A 23,662-nucleotide genomic window follows, 5' to 3' on the forward strand; every position below is an offset into this window, starting at 1 on the left:
TGATCATTTTGGAACTGCACTGTCAGGATATATTTGGTAAATAGACAAGAAATATAATACAATTACAATTTGAAACTGTTCATCCATACAATAATCAAAAGATTAAAAGGAAACAATTTTTCTACTTAAACTTTTAAAGAAAGGTTGGGAGGGGGCACCTGGCTCGCTCAGTCGGTAGAGTGTGTGACTCTTGATCTTGGGGCTGTGAATTTGAGTTCCACGTTTGGGTGTAGAGATTGCTTAAAACAAACAAACCCTAAAAGAGCAGTAGGGAAAACTGAGATGCACCAAAATGCTAGCATGTCAATCTTTTATTTTCTAACATCTGATACAAACAGTCTTTCAGTGGGAGAAGGTTGAGAACTCTATAATGTATCTGTGATCCCAGTTCTCCTAATAAAGCAGGGAATAACTTTGTCAGGTTTTTTGTTTTTCGTTTTTGTTTTCATAGACAAGGGAAGGCAGCTGTCTTTACTGTGTGAAAAAAAGATAAGATAGTTCGTGATTTAAATGTGAGGAAGTTTTCAGAAACTACTGAAAGTGTGGTGAGACCATACTTGGGGTGTGGAGGTGGTTCTTGCCTGGCTGCAAACTCGAAACACCTGGGAAGCTTAATTCTTCCCTGGCATCACCCCTGGAGTCTCAGATGATCCTTTTAGAACTCCTGCCCCCCCCCCCCCCGCCCCCGGAGATTCCAAGATGTAGTTAGGGTTGAGAACCACTAATCTAGAGACTATACATTAGTATAGAGCAACTGTGTGTACTATCTGACTTGCGACCTTTACTTTGCACATAATTGAATGATTATTTGGCAAACAAAACCTAACACTTCTTCAGGGGAAGCAAAACTAACTGCGTAGTTATTATATTCATGTTCCTAGAAGCAGTGGCATTCATTTCATGGAAAATTCTAGCAAGATCAGTTTACCTCAAACTTCCTAAGCAAGAATAAAGTTTAAGAAAAATTGGTCCTGTTTACTGCAAGCATGGTCAAAGTTTTATTTTTATTTTATTTTTTTAAGATTTTATTTATTTGACAGAGGGAGAGAACAAGTAGGCAGAGAGGCAGGCAGAGGGAGAGGGAGAAGCAGGCTCCCCGCTGAGCAGGGAGCCCGATGCGGGGCTCAGTCCCAGGACTGGGATCATGACCTGAGCCGAAGGCAGCTGCTTAACTGGCTGAGCCACCCAGGCGCCGCAAGCATGGTCAACGTTTTAAAGTGCGGGTCCTGTGCTACCATGAATGCTGTGGGCACCCCTCCTGTATCACTAAAACTGTCAGCTGCTTGCTGTGTGCCCTCATTCACTCATCCATGATATCCCCTTGGGGTCCCGGCCCCACTTAGACACCTGATGCCTAGGTGACTATGAGCCTTGCCACCACTCTAGCTAAGTAGACCAGGGCTAAGCACTGATCCAAGAACAGCTTACCTATAGGCAAATGACTGATTTTGCACAAAAATCAGCTTGCTCAAGGAAATTCTATATAGAAAAATCCAAATTAGGAGGAAGCAACAACTAAGAAAATAGAGAAACCAGTCTGTGATTCAGAGGGGTGCTGGGGATTGCAGCAAGGAGTAGAGAAGTGATGAGAGCCATCCTGTGTGTCTTGGGGAGATGATAAAACAGTACTGCTCTCTAGAACAGCTGCTGGCTTTCTCCTTCCAAACCCTAGGGAGCCTTGCTATGAACTCCCTTTATTTTGAAGTAGTTTGAGTTTCCAGTGCTTGCAGCCAAAAAAATCAAACAAGGTGTCCATATGTTTTTAATATTTGAAACAATTCCAAGTATATCAGAAGATAAAAAGTAACCGTTACAACTCACATCAATGGTTTTAATATTGTAACAGTGTCCCCTCCACAAGTGAAAATTGTTTATATTAATCCTTCAAGGAAGGTAGTGGACTCTCACTAGGGGTGTAGATGTGGTGGGGGCAAGGGTGGATCTCTCTGGGGAGGTGGTTCTTGCCTAGCTGCACATTTGAATCACCTGGAAAGCTTAACAGTTTTTCCACCAGCATCACCCCCAGAGTTTCAGATGATCGTTTTAGAATGCCCACACCCCAGACAATTTTAGGGTGTAGTCGGGTTTGAGAACCATTAATCTAGAGACTCTATGGTATATTAGTCTGGATTCCACAGTGAGAGCTTAATGTTTTCTTGGTGAATCTTTATTCCAGGTGGTTGAGTATCTTAAGGGTTTTGTTTTTTTCTCTCCTAAAGTGAATCCTCGTTGCGGACTTTGATGTTCTTGTGTATTTAAGAAAAAATACCTAATGTGCTAGTTAGTGAATGGTTTGATGGTGTTGTGTTGCATTAGCCTTCAATACTTTAGGAATAACTGCCCACGTGTGATCTATTTAGTAGTGTTTGAAAGCACTCATTTCACTTCATCTTGCTTTTCTAGTTACTTAAATTTAACAAGTTTTATAAGCTATGGGTAGGAGACTAGATTATTACCTTCATTTTGTTTAATTAAGGCATACATGACTTATGCTAAGTCTTATAGCATCTCTACAAAATGAACAGTTAATCACATAGCTTTTAATTTTTTTTCTAAAAATTTTATTTATTTGACAGAGAGAGGGACAGCGAGAGAGGGAACACAAGCAGGGGGAGTGGGAGAGGGAGAAGCAGGCTTCCCGCGGAGCAGGAAGGACCCTGGGATCCTGACCTGAGCCGAAGGCCGACACTTAACAACTGAGCCACCCAGACGCCTCAGATAGCTTTTACATTTTAAGATTAGGTACAAAAACTCTGTCCACGTAGTTTGCTATCCTACTGCTAAAAGGTGAGAAAAGCATGTTTTTTTGGAGCAGCCACTAGTCCAGTGCCGAGATAATCACGGCCCCCACTTCCTGTGATAGAGGGAGATGAGGCTCCAAAACGGGCTTGTCTTAGCATGTTTTCCCCTTCTAGAACACAGTCATAAAATGCTCCAAGTCCTCACTGTTGTTTATGTACCTACACCGAGCTGAACCCTCATGGGAACCGTTCGTCCCCTTGCCCCGCGTCTCTTCCGGGCTGAAGTCTCGCTCTTTCTATCGACAAAGTGTAGCAACCACTTAGGTAAGAGAGGATCCCCAAACCAAAATGAATCTGTGCCATTAAAGTGAGGCTTGGCTATCTAGGTGGTAAGCATGGCTTTTTTTTTTTTTTTTAACAGCTCAGATTAGGTAGAATAATAAACTATGTGCAGTGACAAAACATGATGGTAATATTGAAGTTTGAAAACCCGGGCGGGGAAGGCTTTGAATGAGGTTGCGAATAAGCGGCCTTTTTCTTTCATTTGACAGACTCCGCGCCGGCTCTACCACGTGTTCCTCTCCCGCCTCACACTCTCCCAACAGCGCCCACCTTTCTGTACGGAAACATGGCGCCGCCCTGAGTGGAGCGGGCACCACCTGGCTCCGAGCCACCGCCCACTGAGCCTTGTCCGCCGACTCGGAGCCCGCCTCTCGCATCTCCGTACGGAAACATGGCGCCGCCCGGCTGGAGCTCCCGCCCATTGAGCAAACTCCGCGCGTACGGGACCGCGCCTCCCGCCTTTCCGTACGGAAACATGGCGCCGCCCTACGAGGGGCGGGCACCTCCCGGCTAAAGGGCTGCCCCCTCCTTTCCGACGTTGAGGAGCGGCCGCACTGGCCGCTACCCACCGGACCCGGGCGGGGAGGACGGCCCGCAGCGCGGCGAGGGATGCGGCCTCGGAAGGGCAGAGGCTGAAGTGTCCCGTGCTCGCCGCGCATCGCTCCGCGCCTCCGCCGCCCGTCTCATTCCCCGCCCGAGCGGCAGGAGGAAGAACTCCGCGGCAGGTGAGGGAAGCGGACGCAGAGGCTGGCAGCCCTGCGGGGCCCGCACGGGAGGCGCCAGGTGGAAATCACAGGCATTTCTTCGCCTCCTCAGGGCAGGTCGGGCCCCGTGCTGTCGGGTGGAGGCAGGGACGGCGGCGGGGTGCGGCGTAGGGTGGCCTTTGTCCCAGCCCTCGAGGCCGTGCTCCTAGCGCGCCCCTCTGCCATCGCTAGCTGCCGGCCCGCCACTCCCTCGCCGGCCCGAACAGTTGTTTACAACGGAATCCGGCCGCTGAGCGTGAGTGGCGCTGGGTGCCGGAGGGAGCGGCTCCCGGCGACTGTAGACAGGGCGCCTTTCCTTTGCTCAGAGACCTCTTCTGCTGGGGAGTCTCTTGTGGCGGCTTTAGGGCCCGGCGTGTAGCTCGGATAGAAGGTCTTTAGGACCAGGGCGAGGATCCTGCTACCCCCGGTTCCCTCTCCAGGCGGAGGAGTTGGTGACTGTTGAATGGGCACGCTGTAAGCAGTCCGTGGTTCCTGTAGCTACCAGTTGCAGTAATTACAGCTCCCCTTTGTGGAAAGCCTGTAGTGTACCAGCTGCACATTCTGTCGTCTCATCTTACCCCCAAATCGAAGAAGTAGGCAGCTGCATTTTACAGATGAGGAAACTGAAGTTCCCCAGCTAGTAAAGAGCCAAAACTGGAACCCAGGTACGTCCTGAGACCAACGCCCCTCCTTTGCCCACACGCTGACATCAACAGAGATGACACCGCTGTCACCAAATACTTAGTGGGCATCTGTTTGGAACATAGACTTACACGGATGGAGCGTATGTGGGAAATATGGTTGGTGTTGGGCATGAAGTTAAAAATCTAGGTGAAGAGTTGTTTTTAATAAAACTAGCAATTTTACAGGCTCCCCACAACCCACCTTTCCCTCTTCATCACCTGCCACTAGTTTTCTCATTTTCATGTGCCTTCACATGTGCCCTCTGAGTGAAATGCCCCCCTTTCCACCTCCTCTCTCACTCTAGACATTTTTTAATTGCGTGAAATCCTGCTCTTTTCAAAAGAACGGTTCCAATGTCCCCTTTTCCGGGAGGGTTATCCCAGCCTCCTTCCAGGCGGAATTCCTTAATCCCTCTACTATGTTCCCTTAGTGGTTTCATCATGCCACCAAAGCTTAAGCTTCACTCCGTTTCCTTGTGAGCATGTTTCCCTCTCCAGACCTATTTAAGTAAGTGTATGTTGAATTGGATCTAAGGCAATGATGCATGCCAGATGTGCAGTAACTAGCCCGACAGGAGTTCAGAGAAAGGTGCAGACACTGTGGGGTAGTGTCCTGGGAGGAGTAGGACTCGCGCTGAATCTTAAAAGGTGGGGTTAGTTTGTTAAACTGAGCGTTAGAGAAAAGCATGCCTTCCTCCTCACTGCGCAGTTAAGAGTTACTTCATCCTTTCTGAGCTCATTCTCAGCATGTGAAGAGGATAAAATTAGAAGTGTGTGTTTGTCCTTTCTCATAGAAGATGCTGGCAATGTTATCTTTTGGATCTTGGAGCATATCCAGAGCCTAATAGGATTTAGGACAGAGGAAATGGGTGTCTGGAGTGGGATGTTGGAAGGTAAGGGGAACTGCATTAAAGCAACCTTCATATTAATAATACAGGCCTGGAGGGGCGCCTGGGTGGCTCAGTCATTAAGTGTCTGCCTTCGGCTCAGGTCATGATCCTGGGATCGAGCGCCACATCGGGCTCCCCGCTCAACGGGGAGCCTGCTTCTCCCTCTCCCCCTCCCCCTGCTTGTGTTCCCTCTCTCGCTGTCTCTCTCTCTCTGTCAAATAAATAAATAAAATCTTAAAAAAATAATACAGGCCTGGAAAAAAAATACAGGCCTGAAAATGTCAATTCCAGTAACTTCATTCTACTTAATGGAGGATTCTGAAAGTTCAGATAATTATATCAAGTGATTCATCTCTGTCTAATGTGCAAAAGAGAGTCTGCCAGACCTTTTGGAAGCAGTCAACATTTCTTTTCATCCCTGGATTACCCTCCAAGGTATATAATAAAGACTAATTAGTGTTTATGACAATGTTTTGTGATCTCCAAGTGCTGATGGTACAAATGCTAATTATTTGCAGTATTGTGAATGCAGAAACATTGTGTCTGTCTTCTCCCTTAATTAGAAACACCTTAGGAAGAGAGAACTCTAGAAAAAACTCGGGGGTAAAAAACTTGAGAAAAACTTTTACAGTAAAAAGAGGCTACAATTTCAGGCCCTTTTTTTTTTTTTTTTAACTGGCCCAAACCAATGTGTTAAGTATTATTACTGTTCTAACCAGCAACTTAAAAAATTAAAACCCCACCCAACCCCATACATTGTGGTTGTTTGCAACGTCCTCCTTACCATCTTTTCCTGCTGACTGGCAAGAAGTTAATAAAAATATTTGCCCCACATATTCTTACATGCTTTGTAAGATTCTACCTTCTATGTGTCATCCCTAGTTATTCACACAACAGAATCAGAGAACCGGCTCCTCAGCCCAGTGTCTTCATTTGGAAGCGAAGTTGAAAAAGCATGATTTCCAAAGACTTTTCATATCTACTCTCAGGAATGAAAGTAAAGAATGGAAGAATCGAATCACTTTTTGATTAAAATAGAAGCAGGCAGTTGATAGTATTATCTTCCGACAATGTAAGGTCCTGTTTTCTTTTGACATGATACTTAGGAGTGGGACAAAAATATTCAAACTCGTCGCTCTCTGAGGTACAGGTCCATAAATTTGATAAATCATAAGTGTCATTTTACATGTATCTGTTTAATCATTGAGGTAGAATATGATAGCTGGATAAGATCTTCGCAAGCGCATTCATTCTTACAGGTGAGAAAATTGAAACCCAAAGAGAATAAATGATTTGCCAAGAGTCCTACTGCTAGTTAGTGACAGAGCCAGAACATTTGGTTCACTTTTTTTTTCTTTCCTAGGAAAGTAAATAAACTTAATTGAGAATGTCCGAAAACCCTGGCAAGCCCAATATAAATGAAGCTGGAAAATCAAAATCGAATGATTCTGAGCAAGACCTTGAAGATGCTGTGGAAGGTTCTGATGAAGCTCTACAGAAAACAATAAAGTCGGTTTCTCCCAGCACCCAAAGAGTGCAAAGACCTCACTGTAAGCAAATTTGACTTTGGTTAGAAGCCATATTATCATTGTTTTCAGATGATATTTTGATTAGGCTTCCTTGTACTTGTGGCCCAGAGCTGCGTTCTAATATGATAACATTGCCGATAACTAGTATTTAAGAATAGCCAAGTTTCTCAACTGGCAGCCTAGTCACTTGTGGACTTTCTTTTTTTTTGTTTTTAAGATTTTATTTATTTGAGAGAGAGAGAGAAAAAGCGCATGGTGGGGAGTGGCAGAGAGAGAGGGAGAGAGAAGGAGACTCCCTGCTGAGCAGGAAGCCCTGCAGGGCTGATCCCAGGACCCAGAGATCCTGACCTGAGCGGAAGGCAGACGCTTAAATGACTGAGCCACCCAGGCGTCCCCACTTATGGGTTTTCAATTGCTTGAGAAATTAAAATTTTAGGATCATGTCCAGAATATTCCTATCTTCCTGCAGTCTCTGTGGCATTCCACTTTCTCTGAAGTGCTCTGAGAAATAGGGTGGAGTGCAAATTGTAGCTTTAATTTAAAAAACATCTGAAAAGTGTGAGGCAGGTTCCAGCCAGGACTGTGCTTGTGCAGGTTAAAAAAGAAATAGGTTTTGAATGTGAGTGAGGTCACCACACCCTAACTCCATTGCCTGGGGGCTTAGTTCCCACGAGGTTGAGGGGATTCAGTTTGCTGAATGTGTGGTGAAGTCATTTCAGATCCCTGGCAGGGAGCAGGGCCTCAAGGATGAAAGGGTGGTAATTTCCGCAAGTATTCCCAGCAGTCACCCCAACTCATGTCTTTTATTAAGAATACTTAAGCTTTTTGAAGTGAGTCCAAAAATGAAAGTTTTAAGAGGGAGTGTCATAGTCTAAAAATGTCAGTGCTGATGTTATCTCTTTAAAGTGTAGATGATCAGTAGTTCTTCATATTTGAAAGAAATATGAACATTTTTGGGGTTTCAGGTGTGTTTCTTTTAAAATGATCAAAGCTCTTCCCAGGTAATTTATTAGTCCACACAGTATTCTTTTCTTTTTAAAGATTTTATTTATTTATTTGACAGACACAGCGAGAGCGGGAACACAGCAGGGGGAGTGGGGAGGAAGAAGCAGGCTTCCCGCCAAGCAGGGAACCCGATGTGGGGCTCCATCCCAGGACCCTGGGACCATGACCTGAGCCAAAGGCAGACGCTTAATGACTGAGCCACGCAGGTGCCCCCTCCCCTTTTTTTTAATTAAGGAAGCTTTATGCCCAGTGTGGGGCTTGAACTCAGGATTCTGAGAGGAAGAGTTGCATGCTTTACTGACTGAGCCAGCCAGGCGCCCCTCAACATAGTATTTTTTTTTTTTTCCTTTTTAGATTTTATTTGAGAGTGAGAGCATGGGGTGGAGTGGGGAGGTTGCCAGGGGAGAGGGAGAAGCAGACTTCCTGATGAGCAGAGAGCCCAACACAGGGCTCAATCCCAGGACCCTAAGATCAGGACCTGAGCCGAAGGCAGATGCTTAACCGATGCTTAACCACCCAGGTGCCCCACAATATAGTATTCTTATAGCCAACATTATGGGCCCCATTTTATTGTGGTTTAGTATCACATAGATTTTGATAGATACACCAACAAGTTCAAGGAAACATGCTGTTGATAAGTCTATCATGCATGTGTTAGGCCTTGCAGAGAAAATTATTTTTGCAGAAAAAAGTCAGGTTCTCCCAGCAGCCAGAGTACAGAGCTCACTGTAAGCAAATATGACTTTGGTCATATTGATCTCTAATACGTATAGTTAGAAAGCTTCTGTTTTCTCATTTCTATTTATTTTTTAAGATTTTAATTTTATGTAATCTATACCCAACCTGGGGCACGAATTCACAACCCTGAGATTGAGTCGCATGCTGTACTGACTGAGACAGCCAGGCTCCCCTATTTTTTTTTTTTAGTTGGAGTATTTTTATTTTATGTACAATGAGTTGGCATTAAAGTAGGTATCTTGGATATCTGCAGTTAAAGTAGGTTATCTTGGATGACCAATTCAAGGAAGTTCACTTAATCCAATTTAATGAAGCCTGTATCATACTTCGCGTACTGACGGAAACACTGGCGGCACATCTTGAGGCCGTATTTCCAGATCAGACTGTGCCAGTTTGAGCAGATGCGGCAGGAATGAGAACCCTGGCCAAATTTCCTCGGATGGCTCCGGTACACCTGCTGGTGACCCATCTTGCTCTCTCGGATGCAACGAGGCAAAAAAAAAAAAAAAAAAGCCACCCCTATTTTTTTTATTTTTATTTTTTTTAAAGTAGGCTCCATGCCGAATGTGGGGCTTGAACTCACAACCCTGAGATCAAGAAGTCATATGCTCTACCGACTTGAGCCAGACAGGCGCCCCTGTTTTCTCATTTTTAAAATGAGGAAAATACACTTATCTCTTAGGATGGTTGTAAAGATTAAATGAATTCATGTAAAGCATTTAGAGTAATGCGTGGCACCTAATAAATGCTCAATAAATATTAATTGTTAATACTACTGGCATGTCATCTGTTGCATTTAAAGATACCAGGACTGATTGCTGTAATTTGGATGTATATGGCCAACATGATGGTTTTATCACCTACAGTTTCTGATAAGGAGGACCAGTGGTATAGATCTTTAGTCATTCTTTGATTGATGGCCATGCCTTTGGCATCCTGTCAGTCTACTGGCATGACTCCAAATTAATGTCAAGCCAACACTAGACTATATTATTCGAGATTGTGTGTAGTTATATCTTTAAGGCAAGAGTACTTACCTGGGACCCATGATTATGTGTTAGGGGGTCCTAGGAACAGCCAGAAAAGTATATCAACATTTGTGTGCATATGCATTTTTTTTAGGAAGAAAGTCATGGAATATTTCATTAAATTCTTTTAGAAGTCTATGCCAAAATGAGGTACAAAGTCAGTGCCCTAAAATATTCCTCTGGCTTCCTTGCTCTTGCTCCTTATAATAGTAGGGAGGCACAGGGCTGTGGGCCTCTGTGGTAAAGCTCAGACCCCATAGTCTGAGGACCACATCAGGAAGCATCACTGATCACATAGATCATAAATAAGAATTTATAAAATATGAAATTAACTGTCTGCAGACATTTGAGTTTATAGTAACTCTAAAATCACTTCTGGAATGCTACAAATTAAAATGTAAATAGCAAAAAATAACCTTTAGCCCTGCAAATTATAATAGAGTAATATTTTAAAGGCAGAATTGCTATTGGTACCTGTGATATTGTGATTTATAAAATAAGAAATATATTTGGTCTTTGTCCAGTCCTGGCAAAGAGCTCCTTTGGAATTTCCTAAGTGATGAGCCCTAGAAAGGTGTCTTTTGTTATGTTAATGAGGCGACTGGAAACCACCTAGGTCTCCTAAGGATGGGGGCTGGTTGCCAGGGGACCCAGTCATGTGATTAGAGGGTTGGAACTTTCAGTCCCATCCCCCAACCTCCAGAGTAGGAAGAGGGGCTGGAGGTTGAATCAATTGCCAATGGCCAGTGATTTCTTTCTTTCTTTCTTTTCTTTTCTTTTCTTTTTTTTTTTTGAAGATTTGAGAGAGGGAAAGAGCACGTGCCTGCACATGCACAGGCACGTGGGGGGAGGGGCGGAGAGAGAATCCTCAAGCAGACTCCCCACCAAACATGGAGCCGGCAGGGAGCCGCACCAGGGTTCTAGCCTAGGACCCTGAGATCATGACCTGAGCTGAAATCAAGAGTCGGCCGCTTAACCGACTGAGCGACCCAGGTGCCCGGCCAATGGCCAGTGATTTAATCAATCATGCCTATATAATGAAGCCTCCATAAAAACCCAAGAGGACTGTTTTGGGAGAGCTTCCGGGTTGGTGAACACCTGGTGCTGGGAGAGTGGGCTGCTCCGAGCATGGAAGCTCCGCCCCCTTTCCCGTACCTTGCCCCACGCATCTCTTCATCTGGCTGCTCCGGAATTATATCCTTTTATACTAGACCAGGGATCTGGTAAGTAAAGTGTTTCTCTGAGTTCTATGGGCTGCTGTAGCAAATTAATCAAACAAGAGGTGGGAGTCGTTGGAACCTCTGATCTATAGCACAGGTGACAATGTGGACTTGCGACTGGGGCAGTTTTATAGAACCCAGCCCCTAACTTGTGAGATCTGACTCTACCTGCAGGTAGAGTGTCAGAATTGAATGGCTGGTGTGTGACAACTGCTTGCCCCCGCACACGTTGGGATTTCGGTGCAGAACCTTTAGTGATAGAGAATGTTGAAAAAGAAAAAATGGCTGGCTTGTGAGAATTGGTTGGCACTAATCTGAGGTGGTGATTTGATTCTAAAAGATGATCTGTTCTTTCAACATAGAGCTCCTCAGAGTAAGGATCAGTCCGCTATAACTTCATGTCTCCTCTGAGATTCTCTACTACCACATGCTTCTCTGCTCACAAAGCGCCTTCTGTTCTGGTGTTTAATCACCTGTTGACCAGTAAGAGATGCTGTATTCAGATGAAAAACAGCAATTGTTATTCCAGTTAATATTTTCCATTTAGCATTTTGATTTATTAAATCAGGTCTTTGTGAGTTTAATTAGTAGATCCCAGTCATCCTTAGATAAATGGATGACACTAAGTTCTTGCATTTAAAAAAAAAAGATTTTTATTTATTTTTTTAAAGATTTATTTATTTTGGGGCGCCTGGGTGGCTCAGTTGGTTAAGCGACTGCCTTCGGCTCAGGTCATGATCCTGGAGTCCCTGGATCGAGTCCCGCATCGGGCTCCCTGCTCGGCAGGGAGTCTGCTTCTCCCTCTGACCCTCCCCACTCTCATGCTCTCTCTCTCTCATTCTCTCTCTCTCAAATAAATAAATAAAATCTTTAAAAAAAAAAAAAAAGATTTATTTATTTTGGAGAGAGAGGGGGCACACATGTGCACATGGGCAGGGGACGGGGAGTTACTGGGGGGGGGGGGGAGAGAGAGAGACTTAAGCAGACTCCATGCTGAGCACAGAGCCCAACACAGGGCTTGATCTCAAAATCCTGAGATCATGACCTGAGCTGAAACCAAGAGTCAGACGCTCAACCGACTGAGCCACCCAGGTGCCCCTAAAGATTTTATTTTTAAGTAATCCCTACACCCAACATGGGGCTCAAATTTACAACCCTGAGATGAGAATCACATGCTCTACTGACTGAGCCAGCCATGCACCCCACCCCTGTGAATTTAATTAGTACATCCCAGGCATCCTTAGATAAATGGATGGCACTAAATTCTTACATTTTGATTTGTTTATTTATTTCAGTAATCTCCACACCCAGTGTGGGGCTTGAACTCACAACCCCGAGATCGAGTTGCAAGCTCTTCCGACTGAGCCAGCCAGGCACCCCTAAGTTCTTACATTTTTAAAGCTCATGACTAGACTTTGAATTATGGTGTCTCTGTGTTCAGTCAATCAGCCAATATTTATTAAGTGCATACTGTGTATCAGGAATCCAGTAGTGAGCCAGCAGGCCCACATAATCTCTTTGTTCATGGAGCTTGCCGTCTAGTGAGGAAGACAAAGTAACAAGCAATTTCTACACAGTGCAGTAAGTTCTGTGGATAAACTTTACTCTTGCTTCACTGTACTCACTCTAGAGTAGTTTTGGGTGACATTTGCCATTTGAGAATTCTCAAATACAAAACAATCCCATCCCACAACCCTGTAATTAGTATGCAATGAACAATTCCTGTGTGTGTAGATCTGTAACGTATCCTGATATCTTAGAATTATAGCTTTTATCTCTTTTTATCAGGTACCCTTCATTAATAAGTTTGATTTTAAGTAGTCTCTAAGTTGGACAGCTCCTGCAAGCTGGTGTCTGATGTTCTCAGAACTCGGTACAAACTGTTTTGTCCCAAGTGTACCCAAAACCCTGAGAACACACTTACCTATAATTTGGAAGAGTCTCCTCTTTCATAGAACATTCCTTCGGTTATCTTCTTTTTGCATATTAGGAAATAATAGCCCTGGAAGATTTAAAGATTTAGGGGCAGAGGGAGATGGAGAGAGAGAGAATCCCAAGTGGATTCCCTGCTGAGTGCTGGGCTCCTCCCGGGGCTCAACCCCACGACCCTGAGATCACAACCTAAGCTGAAACCAAGAGTCAGATGCTTAACTGACTGAGCCAGCCAGGCGCCTCTGGCCCTGGAAGATTTAAATGACTTGTTGAAGGTCACATTCAAGAGTCTTGTTAGAGGGAACTGAATTTCTTCCTGACGTGCTCTTTCCATTGTGTTTCATGACTAGGTAGCATGCGAACAGGGTCTATTTCTCATCACCGAAATGCCCCAAATTGTTGAAAAATGGTAAATTTACTGTGAAAAGTGTTTATGTTATTTTCAGAAGTTTAAGATGATTAGACATTTGAAGATTTTTGCAAAACCAAGGCTAAAACAAAACTTGGAAGCCCTGGTGACAATCCTGAATCTCTTTAAGAGAGAAAAACTTGGCGTGCCTGTCTGGCTCAGTCATTAGAGTGTGTGGCTCTTGATCTCGGGGTTGTGAGTTTGAGCCCCACGTTGGGTGTAGAGATTACTTTTCTTTTTTTGTTAAAGATTTTATTTATTTATTTGACAGAGAGACACAGCGAGAGCAGGAACACAAGCAGGGGGAGTAGGAGAGGGAGAAGCAGGCTTCCCGCCGAGCAGGGAGCCCGATGCGGGGCTCGATCCCAGGACCCTGGGATCATGACCTGAGCCGAAGGCAGACGCTTAATGACTGAGCCACCCAGGCGCCCCAAGATTACTTAAAAAAAAAAAAATCTTAAAAAAGGTAAGAGCCCGATGGAATTTAATAACTTTAACTTCTGATCCTCGCTATTGATATACCACAATGGAAGTTCCATTTTCTGATAAATGGCAACAGAAAATATTAGCTGGGTGACTCAGTTGTTAAGCGTCTGCCTTCGGCTCGGGTCATGATCCCAGGGTCCTGGGATCGAGCCCCGCGTTGGGCTCCCTGCTCAGTGGGAAGCCTGCTTCTCCCTCTCTCACTCCCCCTGCTTCTATTCCCTCTCTCGCTGTGTCTCTCTCTGTCAAATAAATAAATAAAATCTTTAAAAAATATATATATAGGGACGCCTGGGTGGCTCAGTCGTTAAGCGTCTGCCTTCGGCTCAGGTCATGATCCCAGGGTCCTGGGATCGAGTCCCACATCGGGCTCCCTGCTCAGTGGGGAGCCTGCTTCTCCCTCTCCCTCTGCTGCTCCCCCTGCTTGTGCTCTCTCTGTGACAAATAAAAATCTTTAAAAATATATATATATATTAGCTTGAATAAATTTAATAATCAGTATGCATATAGCAAATTCCTGCTCAGTGCCTTTGAATTTTTAATCAATTTTATTGAGGTATAATTTATACATAATAAAATTGAATTTTAAGTACGTATTTGAGTTTTTTTTTTTTAAGATTTTATTTATTTATTTGACAGAGAGAGATAGCGAGAGCAGGAACACAAGCAGGGGGAGTGGGAGAGGGAGAAGCAGGCTTCCTGCCGAGCAGGGAGCCCGATGTGGGACTCGATCCCAGGACCCTGGGATCATGACCTGAGCCGAAGGCAGACACTTAACGACTGAGCCACCCAGGCGCCCCGTATATGAGTTTTGACAAATGCATTTACAGTTGTGTCACTACTACCACAATTATGAGCTGCTAGAACATTTTCATCACCTCCCTGAATTCCCATGCCCCTGGACAGTGAATCTTTCCCACCATTTGATCATCATGTATGATCCATTTAATGTATTGTTGAATTTGCTTTGCTATATTTTGTCGAGGATCTTTGCATCTATGTTCTTCAGGGATGTTGACCTGTACTTTTCTTTCCCTGTAGTGTCTGGTTTTGGTATCAGGGTAATGGTGGCCTCATATAATGAATTCTGGCCTTTGGCAACCACTTACTTGCTTTCTGTCACTATAATTTTGCTCTTTTTATGATTTCAAATAAATGGAATCATACTGTATATAGTCTTTTGTATCTGACTCTTTAACTTGAGATAATGCTTTTAAGGTTCATCTATGTCTTTGCATGTATCAGTTTATTCCTTTGTTATTGCTGGGTAGTCTTCCGTTGTATGGTTACAATTTGTTTATCCATTCTGTAGATGATCCACATTTGGATTAGTTCTAGGTTTTGATTGTTAGGAAGAATGCTACTATTAACATTTGAAGACAGGTCTTAACATGGCCATATGTTTTCAGTTTTCTTGGGTAAGACCTAGGAGTGGGGTTGCTGGGTCATGTGGTTAAGTTTATGTTTTACTTTTACAAGAGCTGGTTTTCCAAAGTGATGGTACCATTTTTCATTCCCATTGTTTATGTACGAGAGTTCCAGATGCTCCACATCTATGTCAAGACTTGGTATGATCAGTCTCTTTCATTTTGGCCATTCCGGTAGGTATGTATTGGTATCTCAGTGTGGTTTTAATTAGCATTTCCCTGATTCTAAAAGGAAAAACCTACAGTTTTCTACCTGCGTGGGGCAAAACCCAGTCCTTCCTCCTCTGTTTTTCTCCTGGGTGTCTTTTACTACTCACACAGAGTATACCTCTTCTAGTTACCAAATGTGTAGGGCTCCCCACCCCCAATCAATTTTCTGTGACACCAGCTGGGTGTCTTACACTTCAACTAAATTCTGACACTATTTACACTTCAACTAAATTCTGACACTATTTACCCAGAGTTAAGATCAGATATTACAGGTGAAGGACTTAGTCCCACAGGAATACCCCGCTCCCCCCATCCCTCTGCTTTGGACACCAGTCACAAGTCTAGGTTGTCGTCTCTGCTTCTGACCGGTCAGCTATAGACTGGAGATTCTAGTGGCCCCTCCTTGGATTCTATTAATTTGCTAGAGTGGCTCACAGAACTCAGGGCAACACTGTTCACCAGTTTATTAAAAGGTAAATACAGATGAACAGCTAGATGAAGAGCTACATAGGGTGAAGTCTGGGAGGGTCCTAAGTGCAGGAGCTTCTGTCCCTATGGAGTTAGGGTGTATCACCCTCCCAGTATGGATGTGTTGGACAACCTGGGAGATCTCTGAACCCCCTACTATTGGGACTTTACGGAGGCTTCCTCATGTAGGCATGATTAATTATTAACTCCATTTCCAGCCCTTCTACCCTCTCTGGAGAACAGGACTGAAAAATCCAGCCTTCTAATCATGGCTTGGTCTTTCTGGTGACCAGCCCCATCCAGAAGCCATCCAGGAGCTCATTCAGAGTCACAACAGAACAAAACATGCTGCTTGTGCTTATCACTTAGGAATTAACAAGGGTTTTAGGAGCCTGGTGTCAATGAGCCCGGTCAAAAACCGAATATTAAAACTAGATGCTCCTAATGTTCTTATCACTTAGGAAATTAGAAGGATTTTAGGAGTCTTGTGCCAGGAACAGAGGGGCAGAGACCAAAATACATATTTTCTGTTAATTTCACACTGATGATTAATAATGTTGAGTAGCTGTTCGTGGCCTACTGGCCACTTGTGTATCTACTTTGGAGAAATGTCTGTTCAAATCTTTTGCCCGTTTTTTACTGGTTGTCGTCTATTTTTGAGTTATAAGAGTTCTTTCTAATTCCGGATACAAGTCCTTTATCACATACGTGTTTTGCATATATTCTGTCCTATCTGGCATGCCTTTTCATTTTCTTGATAGGAGTCTTTCACAGAATAAAAGTTTTAATTTTTTTTTTGTTTTTTGGGTTTTTTTTTAAGATTTTATTTTATTTGACAGAGAGAGACAGTGAGAGAGGGAACACAAGCAGGGGGAGTGGGAGAGGGAGAAGCAGGCTTCCTGCTGAGTAGGGAGCCTGACGCGGGGCTCCATCCCAGGACTCTGGGATAATGACCTGGGCCGAAGGCAGATGCTTAACAACTGAGCCACCCAGGCACCCAAAAGTTTTAAATTTTGATAAAGCATAATTTATCATCTTTTTTCTCTTATATGTTGAGTTTTTTTTATCTTACTCTAAGAGATTTTACCTAATTCAAGGTAAAGATTTCACCTGTCTTTTCTCATAGGAGTTCTATAGTTTTAGCTCTTATATTTAGGTCTGTGGTCCATTTTGAGTTCCTTTTTACTTATATGAGGTAAGGGTTGAGGGTCATTCTTTTATATACAGAGAACCAATTGTTCCAGCACTATTTAGTTAAACTGATCTTGCCTCATTGACCACATGTATATGTATGTATGTGTGTATCAGTCTGTTTCTGGGTCCTCTCTTCTGTTCACTTGATCGATCTTCATGCCAAAAATACACTGTCTTGATTGTTGTAGCTTTAAAGTAACTCTTGAAATCAGTTCAAGTCTTTCAACTATATTCTCTTCCACAATAGTTTTCATATCTGTAGGTCCTGTGCATTTCCATGTAAATTTTAAAATCAGTTTGGCACATTTTTTTAAAAGATTTTATTTATTCATTTGAGAGAGAGAGAACACAGAGGGAGAGGGAGAAGCGGGCTCCCTGCTCAGCAGGGAGCCCGATGCAGGGCTCAATCCCAGGACCCCGAGATCATGACCTGAGCCAAAGGCAGACACTCAACTGACTGAGCCACCCAGGCGCCCCCAGTTTGGCATTTTCAACAAAAACGCTTGCTGGAATTTTTACTGGGATTGCATTTTATCAATAGATTAATTTGGCAGAAATTGACATCTTAATAATATTGAAAATTTTTATCTGGGCTTTGATTTTTGGATGTTCATTATATTTTACTAATATCCATGAAGCAAGATTTATTTATTTATTTATTTATTTAGTATTTTCATTAATATTCTGTAGAAACATTGAGAAGAATTTATGTTGAGTGTTTCCAACTTCCCCTTATGTGACTGAATAAAGATTTTTACCAGACAGGATAGGACCAGCTCTTAGATTTGGTTCCTTTTTTTGGTGAGCAAAAGAAGAAAGTAAAAGAGGAAGGTAAATAATTTTTGACTAACCTAAGAAGATCTTTATAACTGTTAAACCCCGTGCAAACCAGTGACATTATTTATTTCATTTTAAGCCTAGATCTTATCCCCATCACATAAAATTAATATATCTTTTTAATTATCTTCTAGATCAGTGCTTTTCAAATTATGGTTTCAAAACATTTTTAGTATCATATACAATGTAGTAGCTTTAGAGTTTTTTGAATAGCACCTGGTGCCCTAAACTACTTGATGAAATTTTAATTTGGGGAGATTCATTCCTGGCACAGTATTAGTGGTGGTGCAAAATGTAAACTGCTGATGGGAGCAAATGAGAAAATCCTAAATCTGGGGTCTCCTTTCTTAAATTTAGGATAGACAAAAAGCAAAGAGATTAGAAAACAACCCTCTGCTTCTTGGAAAATTTGATACTCTGTGACTTAAAAAGTTTACCTAAGTCTCAATTTAATTTAATCATTTCCACTGACCAGCCTTGAGTAAAAAAACAGATATTTTAAATGTTGGAAGTGGTCTCTGTTTTTAGGATTCTAGGTTAAAATAAAAATGAAACAAGTAAAATTCTGTTGTTTGAAATTGCTGGAGTATTTTCATAAACAGAGGCATAACCAAAATCATTAGCTGGTACCAGAACCACTGCCTTCTCCTCACTTTAATGGAAATTTTAATCTAGAGAAGCAAATCTCTTACCCTGGGTTTTGTTACAGCTAGTCCTCCTCGATTTGTGACAGTAGAAGAACTTCTAGAGACAGCGAAAGGAGTCACTAACATGGCTCTAGCCCATGAAATTGTAGTAAATGGAGACTTTCGGATTAAACCGGTTGAATTACCAGAAGACAGGTAAGGCGGTTACTGAGTTACCTTGTTTAGTGGAACTCTGCCATTTACCAGTTCTGGAAAGGTCTTCTCCGCTTGATGTCAGTATATTCAAATGTATTTTTTCCTTTTGTATGTTGGTGCTCAAAAAAACCCCACAGTACGTCTATACTTGGAATCACTATTGTTTGGAAATGGATCTCAGGACCACTGATCATAAATAAAAGGTCTAGGAAGTCTCCTGTGGACATCTTTCATGTCAGCTTCTCCTTATTGCATAGGACTTAGCTGTCCTATCTTGTGTTTTCGTTGTATTGTTTCATTCATTTCTTGTAACTATCACATCGTACTATAGTTGTTGGTTTACTATGTTCTTCACCAGAGTGTAAACTCTACAAAAACAAAGATTATGTGTTATTTTCTATGTCCATAGCACCTGGCACATATCCTATGAAATCTAAAACTCTTGATTGTAAAGTGTACCTTTTAAAATGTATTGTTATAAGAAAGAAAAATCATTGCCCGTTATAATTGTAAAAGTGCCGTGATAAACACTGGGAGTCTGTTAGCCAGGGAGGAGGAATGGCTGCTGGGTTGCCAAGCTATAGAGTCGCCCACATGAGCCTTCTATGACTTTACGGACATTTCTTCTATGTTCTGCAAAGACAGTACTTTTTCACATTAATAATGAAGAACTACTTGTTTTGCTCTCACAATATACTTTTTTTTTTTTTAAGATTTTTATTTGTAAGTAATTTCTACACCCAACGTGGGGCTCAAACTCTTAACCCTGATATCATGCTCTACTGACCAAGCCAGCCAGGCACCCCTAAAGACTGGTTTTAGTGAGATGTTATATGTTAGTTTTACAGTTTGGTGCCTAATTAAGCAAGTGTCTCATAGATCACATAGGAATAGGATATTTTCTGGAAAAAAGTCCTTCAGCCTATATACATGCTGAGTTGTTATCTTAAACTACTTAATCATAAATATCTTAAGAAACTTAATATCTTAAGAAAATTAAGAAAACAGCTCTGAACTTTTCAGTATGCTTTTAATCATATGGCACTGTTATATGCTATTAATTGGCCCAATGTCATCTGTCCAATGAGTTGAAAATTATTCTGTCCAATGAGGTATTTATTGAAATAAATCACTAAACTTAAAATAAGGTATATCTGGGAAGTCTTTCCTTCATCCAAATTATTTTTAAAATTTCTCACCCTAAACCTATAGAATTTGTGCTTTTGAGAGTGATTTGAGGCTCAGATATTTTATTTATTTATTTTTCTTTTTTCATTTGTTTCCAGCTTGGAGAAGAGAGTAAAGGAGATTGTACATAAAGCTTTTTGGGATTGCTTGAGCATCCAGCTAAGTGAAGAGCCCCCGACATATGACCATGCCATCAAACTTGTTGGAGAAATCAAAGAGGTGAGGCAGAGAGCAAATTGTGGTGCTTTTCTGGCGTGTTAGGAGTATTCAACCTCTCTGTGTTACCGCACCAGAAGACTGTAAAGAAATCGAAGGATAAGCTAAAGTACTTGCTGAAATGTGGATTAAGACTATTTTTGGCTCAATGCCCTTTTAAAAATTTGAAACAAGCTATGATAACCTGAAGGTTTTATGTTTGTAAATGAAGGTATATATTTAAAGATTTATTTATTATTTAGAGAGCGAGCACACATGCAGGGGCAGGGTCGGAGGGAGGGAAGAAAGAATCCAGGCAGACTCTGCACTGAGTGTGGAGCCCAACATGGGGCTCGATCTCACGACCCAAATGACCCTGAATTCGTGACCTGAGCTGAAACCAGGAGTTGGACACTTAACTGACTGAGCCACCCAGGTGCTCCTAAAGGTTTATATTTTTAGAAACAGAATTATTTAGAGAAAACAAAAGTTATTTTACAATATAGGTGATTTATAAAAATGTTAATAGGTGTGGATGTGTTCAATTTATAATGGACAAAAAGTGATTCAGTCTGTAGGATAGAGAAGGCAAGTAGAAGTTAAGACTCTTTCTGCAAGTGCCTTTAGCGGTCGTATCAAAGAAGAAATGCATCCGTGAAAATTGGCATCTATGGTTGGCTCAGAGGCTCACATTAATTATGTTTTTTCTCACTTTTAACAGTTTATCTTTTATCTGGTTGACTGCTACATAAACTTTAAATGGAAGCTTAAATAGCTACTCTAAATGATTTGCAAACGGGCAGCTGGCTGGCTCAGTCAGTAGAGTGTGCGACTCTTGATCTCAGGGTTCTGAGTTCGAGCCCCATGTGGGGCATAGAGCCTACTTTAAAAATAAATAAATGAGGGGCGCCTGGGTGGCTCAGTCATTAAGCGTCTGCCTTCGGCTCAGATCATGATCCCAGGGTCCTGGGATCGAGCCCCGCGTCGGGCTCCCTGTTCGGCGGGAAGCCTGCTTCTCCCTCTCCCACTCCCCCTGCTTGTGTTCCTGCTCTTGCTGTCTCTCTCTCTGTCAAATAAATAAATAAAATCTTAAAAAACTAAAAAATAAAAATAAATAAATGATTTGTAAGCATGTTTTCTATAGACTGTTAAGAGATTAAAATATGTATCACAGTAGCAACTGTATTACAGTAACAGTGGATAAGCCCTTATTTGGGTAATTGTAAATTCCTTTGCATATAATAAAAAATGATGTCTGACTAAGAAACTTTGATTAAACTTGGCTGTGCTCTCTTGTAGACTCTCTTATCTTTCTTGCTGCCTGGTCACACTAGACTGAGAAACCAGATAACAGAAGTCTTGGATCTGGATCTGATAAAGCAAGAAGCAGAGAATGGAGCCTTAGACATTTCCAAGCTGGCAGAATTCATTATTGGCATGATGGGGACCCTGTGTGCACCTGCTCGAGATGAGGAAGTCAGGAAACTAAAGGACATTAAGGAAATAGTGCCCCTTTTCAGGTATGGGAATCATGTTAATCACCTTCAGTGTGCTTAAAATACAGAGCCTTTTCTCTTGTTCTTTTTAGATTTATTCATCTTAGAGTGGGGGGAGGGGGAGAGGGAGAGAGTCTCAAATAGACTCCCTGCTGAGCGTGGACACCGGGCTCAATCAGAGCCTATTTTCAGATTTGGACTTCAAGTGTAGATACTCATAAATTAAAAAAAAAAAATTAAAAAGCAAACATTTTGTAAAATACAGAAAAATAGAAAGAAGGAAAAACAATCACCCATAATTTTACCATCTAAAGGCAAAATCACTGTTAATCATGTTGATATTTTTTCTCCCTCAACATTTTATTTTGAAAAATTCCAAACTTACAAAAAAGTTGTAAAAAAGAAAACCCAAAAAAACAAAAAACCCGTGCGGTGAACACTCATATATCCTTTATACAGCTCTCCCAGGTTTTTTGTTTGTTTGTTTTAAAGATTTATTTATTTGAAAGAGAGAAAGGGAGTGTGGTGGAGCGGGAGAGAGCTCAGAGCCCAACGCAGGACTCAGTCTCACGACCCTGAGATCATGACCTGAGCCAAAATCAAGAGTCAGATGTCTAATTGACTGAGCCACCCAGGAGCTTCCAGACATTATGACATTTAGCCTTAAATGTTTCAGTAGGTGTCATATTAATATTAATATTAACTTCCTTTGGTCTTTTGGGTGTTTATTTTTAAACCTAATCATAATCAAATTTATATAGTTTTTTTTTTTAAAGTAGGCTCCACACCTAGCGTGGGGCTTGTACTCATGACCCTGAGATCAAGAGTTGCATGCTGTACCGACTGAGCCAGCCAGGTTCCCTAAATTTATATAATTTTTATGATAATATTATTGACAAAGGATTGACACGATGCTGCCTGATAATTTGACTTTTGGTTAACTGCTTAGCTCTATTTTTCCTGTAAACAGATAAAGGTGTTAGGCCTCAAAATGCTACCATGCAACATTGCTTATGGGGAAAGTGACCTCGGATTGGTAAATTGCATCTGGACTAAAAGAAATGATAATGAACTATAAATACTGGATGGGACACCACACGTTGGATGACCTTTTATAACAGGTCATGCCCCTAGTGGAGACACTAGAAGCCATGCCATAGAATTATTACAAAATATATTAGCACATGAGGCTTGTAAGCCAGGTGGTTCCCATCGATCTGTCTGCTCTTGGCTGTTACTGGAACTTGCTGAAGAGGAGTGGTTGGTGCTGCCTTGTTGGCCGGCTGCGTGACTAGATGATGCCAGACCCGGGGCTTACGGTCGTCTCATGAGCCCAGGTGTTCAGTTGACTCGAAGAAGTCCTCTTGGTGGACATTGCAGGCCTGACTTTTTCTAGAAACATTATACCCTTAATCATTTCACTTTTTCTTTTAATTGAAAGTGTCATTGATATAATTGTATATTCATGTGGAGTTGTAAGAAATAACAGTACACTTTATCCAGTTTCCCCCAAAGCTAACATTTTGCAAACCTGTAGTGTATCACAGCTAGAATGTTGACATTGATACAATCCAGTGACCTCACTTAGATTTCCAGTTTTACTTGAATGTGTTTTGTGTGTATGTATGTTAATTTTTATATAATTGTATCCCCTATGTAAGTTTGTGTATTCACCACTACATTCAAGGTCCTGGGCAGTTCTAACCCCATAGGATCCCTTTTATGACCAACTTAGATTATTTTTAAAACTCCCCATAAGCATTTGCAATGGCTGCAAGATATTCATTTGCATAGATATAGTTAACTATTACTCTGTTAAGATGGACAATTAGAGTAGGTATAATTATTTGCTATTTAATCCTGCCATGAACATCCTTGTGCATAAAACTTTTTTCTATATTTTAGGTTATTTCCTAAATATAAGTTGTTGTTTTTTTTAAGATTTTATTTATTTCACAGAGAGATAGCAAGAGCAGGAACACAAGCAGGGGGAGTGGGAGAGGGAGAAGCAGGCTTCCCGCCAAGCAGGGAGCCTGATGCGGGGCTCGATCCTAGCATGCTG

The 23,662-nt window shown here is 42.1% G+C and overlaps 2 protein-coding genes across 4 annotated transcripts in view; one reads left to right on the forward strand and one right to left on the reverse strand.

The window, feature by feature from the left end:
- The first annotated feature begins 3,557 nt into the window (after positions 1–3,557).
- TCP11L1 (t-complex 11 like 1) overlaps positions 3,558–23,662 on the forward strand; it is a 35,534-nt gene continuing 15,429 nt past the window's right edge. The window contains exons 1-6 of one of the 3 annotated variants that reach the window (XM_032413973.1): positions 3,558–3,808; positions 4,267–4,491; positions 6,763–6,949; positions 18,589–18,721; positions 20,008–20,128; positions 21,404–21,624. In XM_032413973.1, the coding sequence (XP_032269864.1) occupies positions 6,787–6,949; positions 18,589–18,721; positions 20,008–20,128; positions 21,404–21,624 (638 nt within the window). In that variant the 5' untranslated portion in view covers positions 3,558–3,808; positions 4,267–4,491; positions 6,763–6,786. Of the gene's footprint in view, positions 3,809–4,266; positions 4,492–6,762; positions 6,950–18,588; positions 18,722–20,007; positions 20,129–21,403; positions 21,625–23,662 lie in introns of those variants that run through there. The other 2 variants (XM_032413972.1, XM_032413974.1) reach the window with 2 other exon arrangements.
- On the reverse strand, positions 8,443–9,162 carry LOC116638227 (40S ribosomal protein S29-like). Its single transcript, XM_032413976.1, has one exon. The coding sequence runs from the start codon at positions 9,138–9,140 to the stop codon at positions 8,967–8,969; it is 174 nt and encodes a 57-aa protein (XP_032269867.1). The 5' UTR covers positions 9,141–9,162; the 3' UTR covers positions 8,443–8,966.

This window comes from Phoca vitulina, unplaced genomic scaffold (genome assembly GCF_004348235.1).
Source record: "Phoca vitulina isolate PV1807 unplaced genomic scaffold, GSC_HSeal_1.0 scaffold16, whole genome shotgun sequence".
Lineage (NCBI taxonomy): Eukaryota > Metazoa > Chordata > Mammalia > Carnivora > Phocidae > Phoca > Phoca vitulina.

Coding starts and splice junctions, on each gene's coding strand:
- LOC116638227 (XM_032413976.1), bottom strand. CDS start 9,140: ATGGGTCACCAGCAGGTGTACCGGAGCCATCCGAGGAAATTTGGCCAG.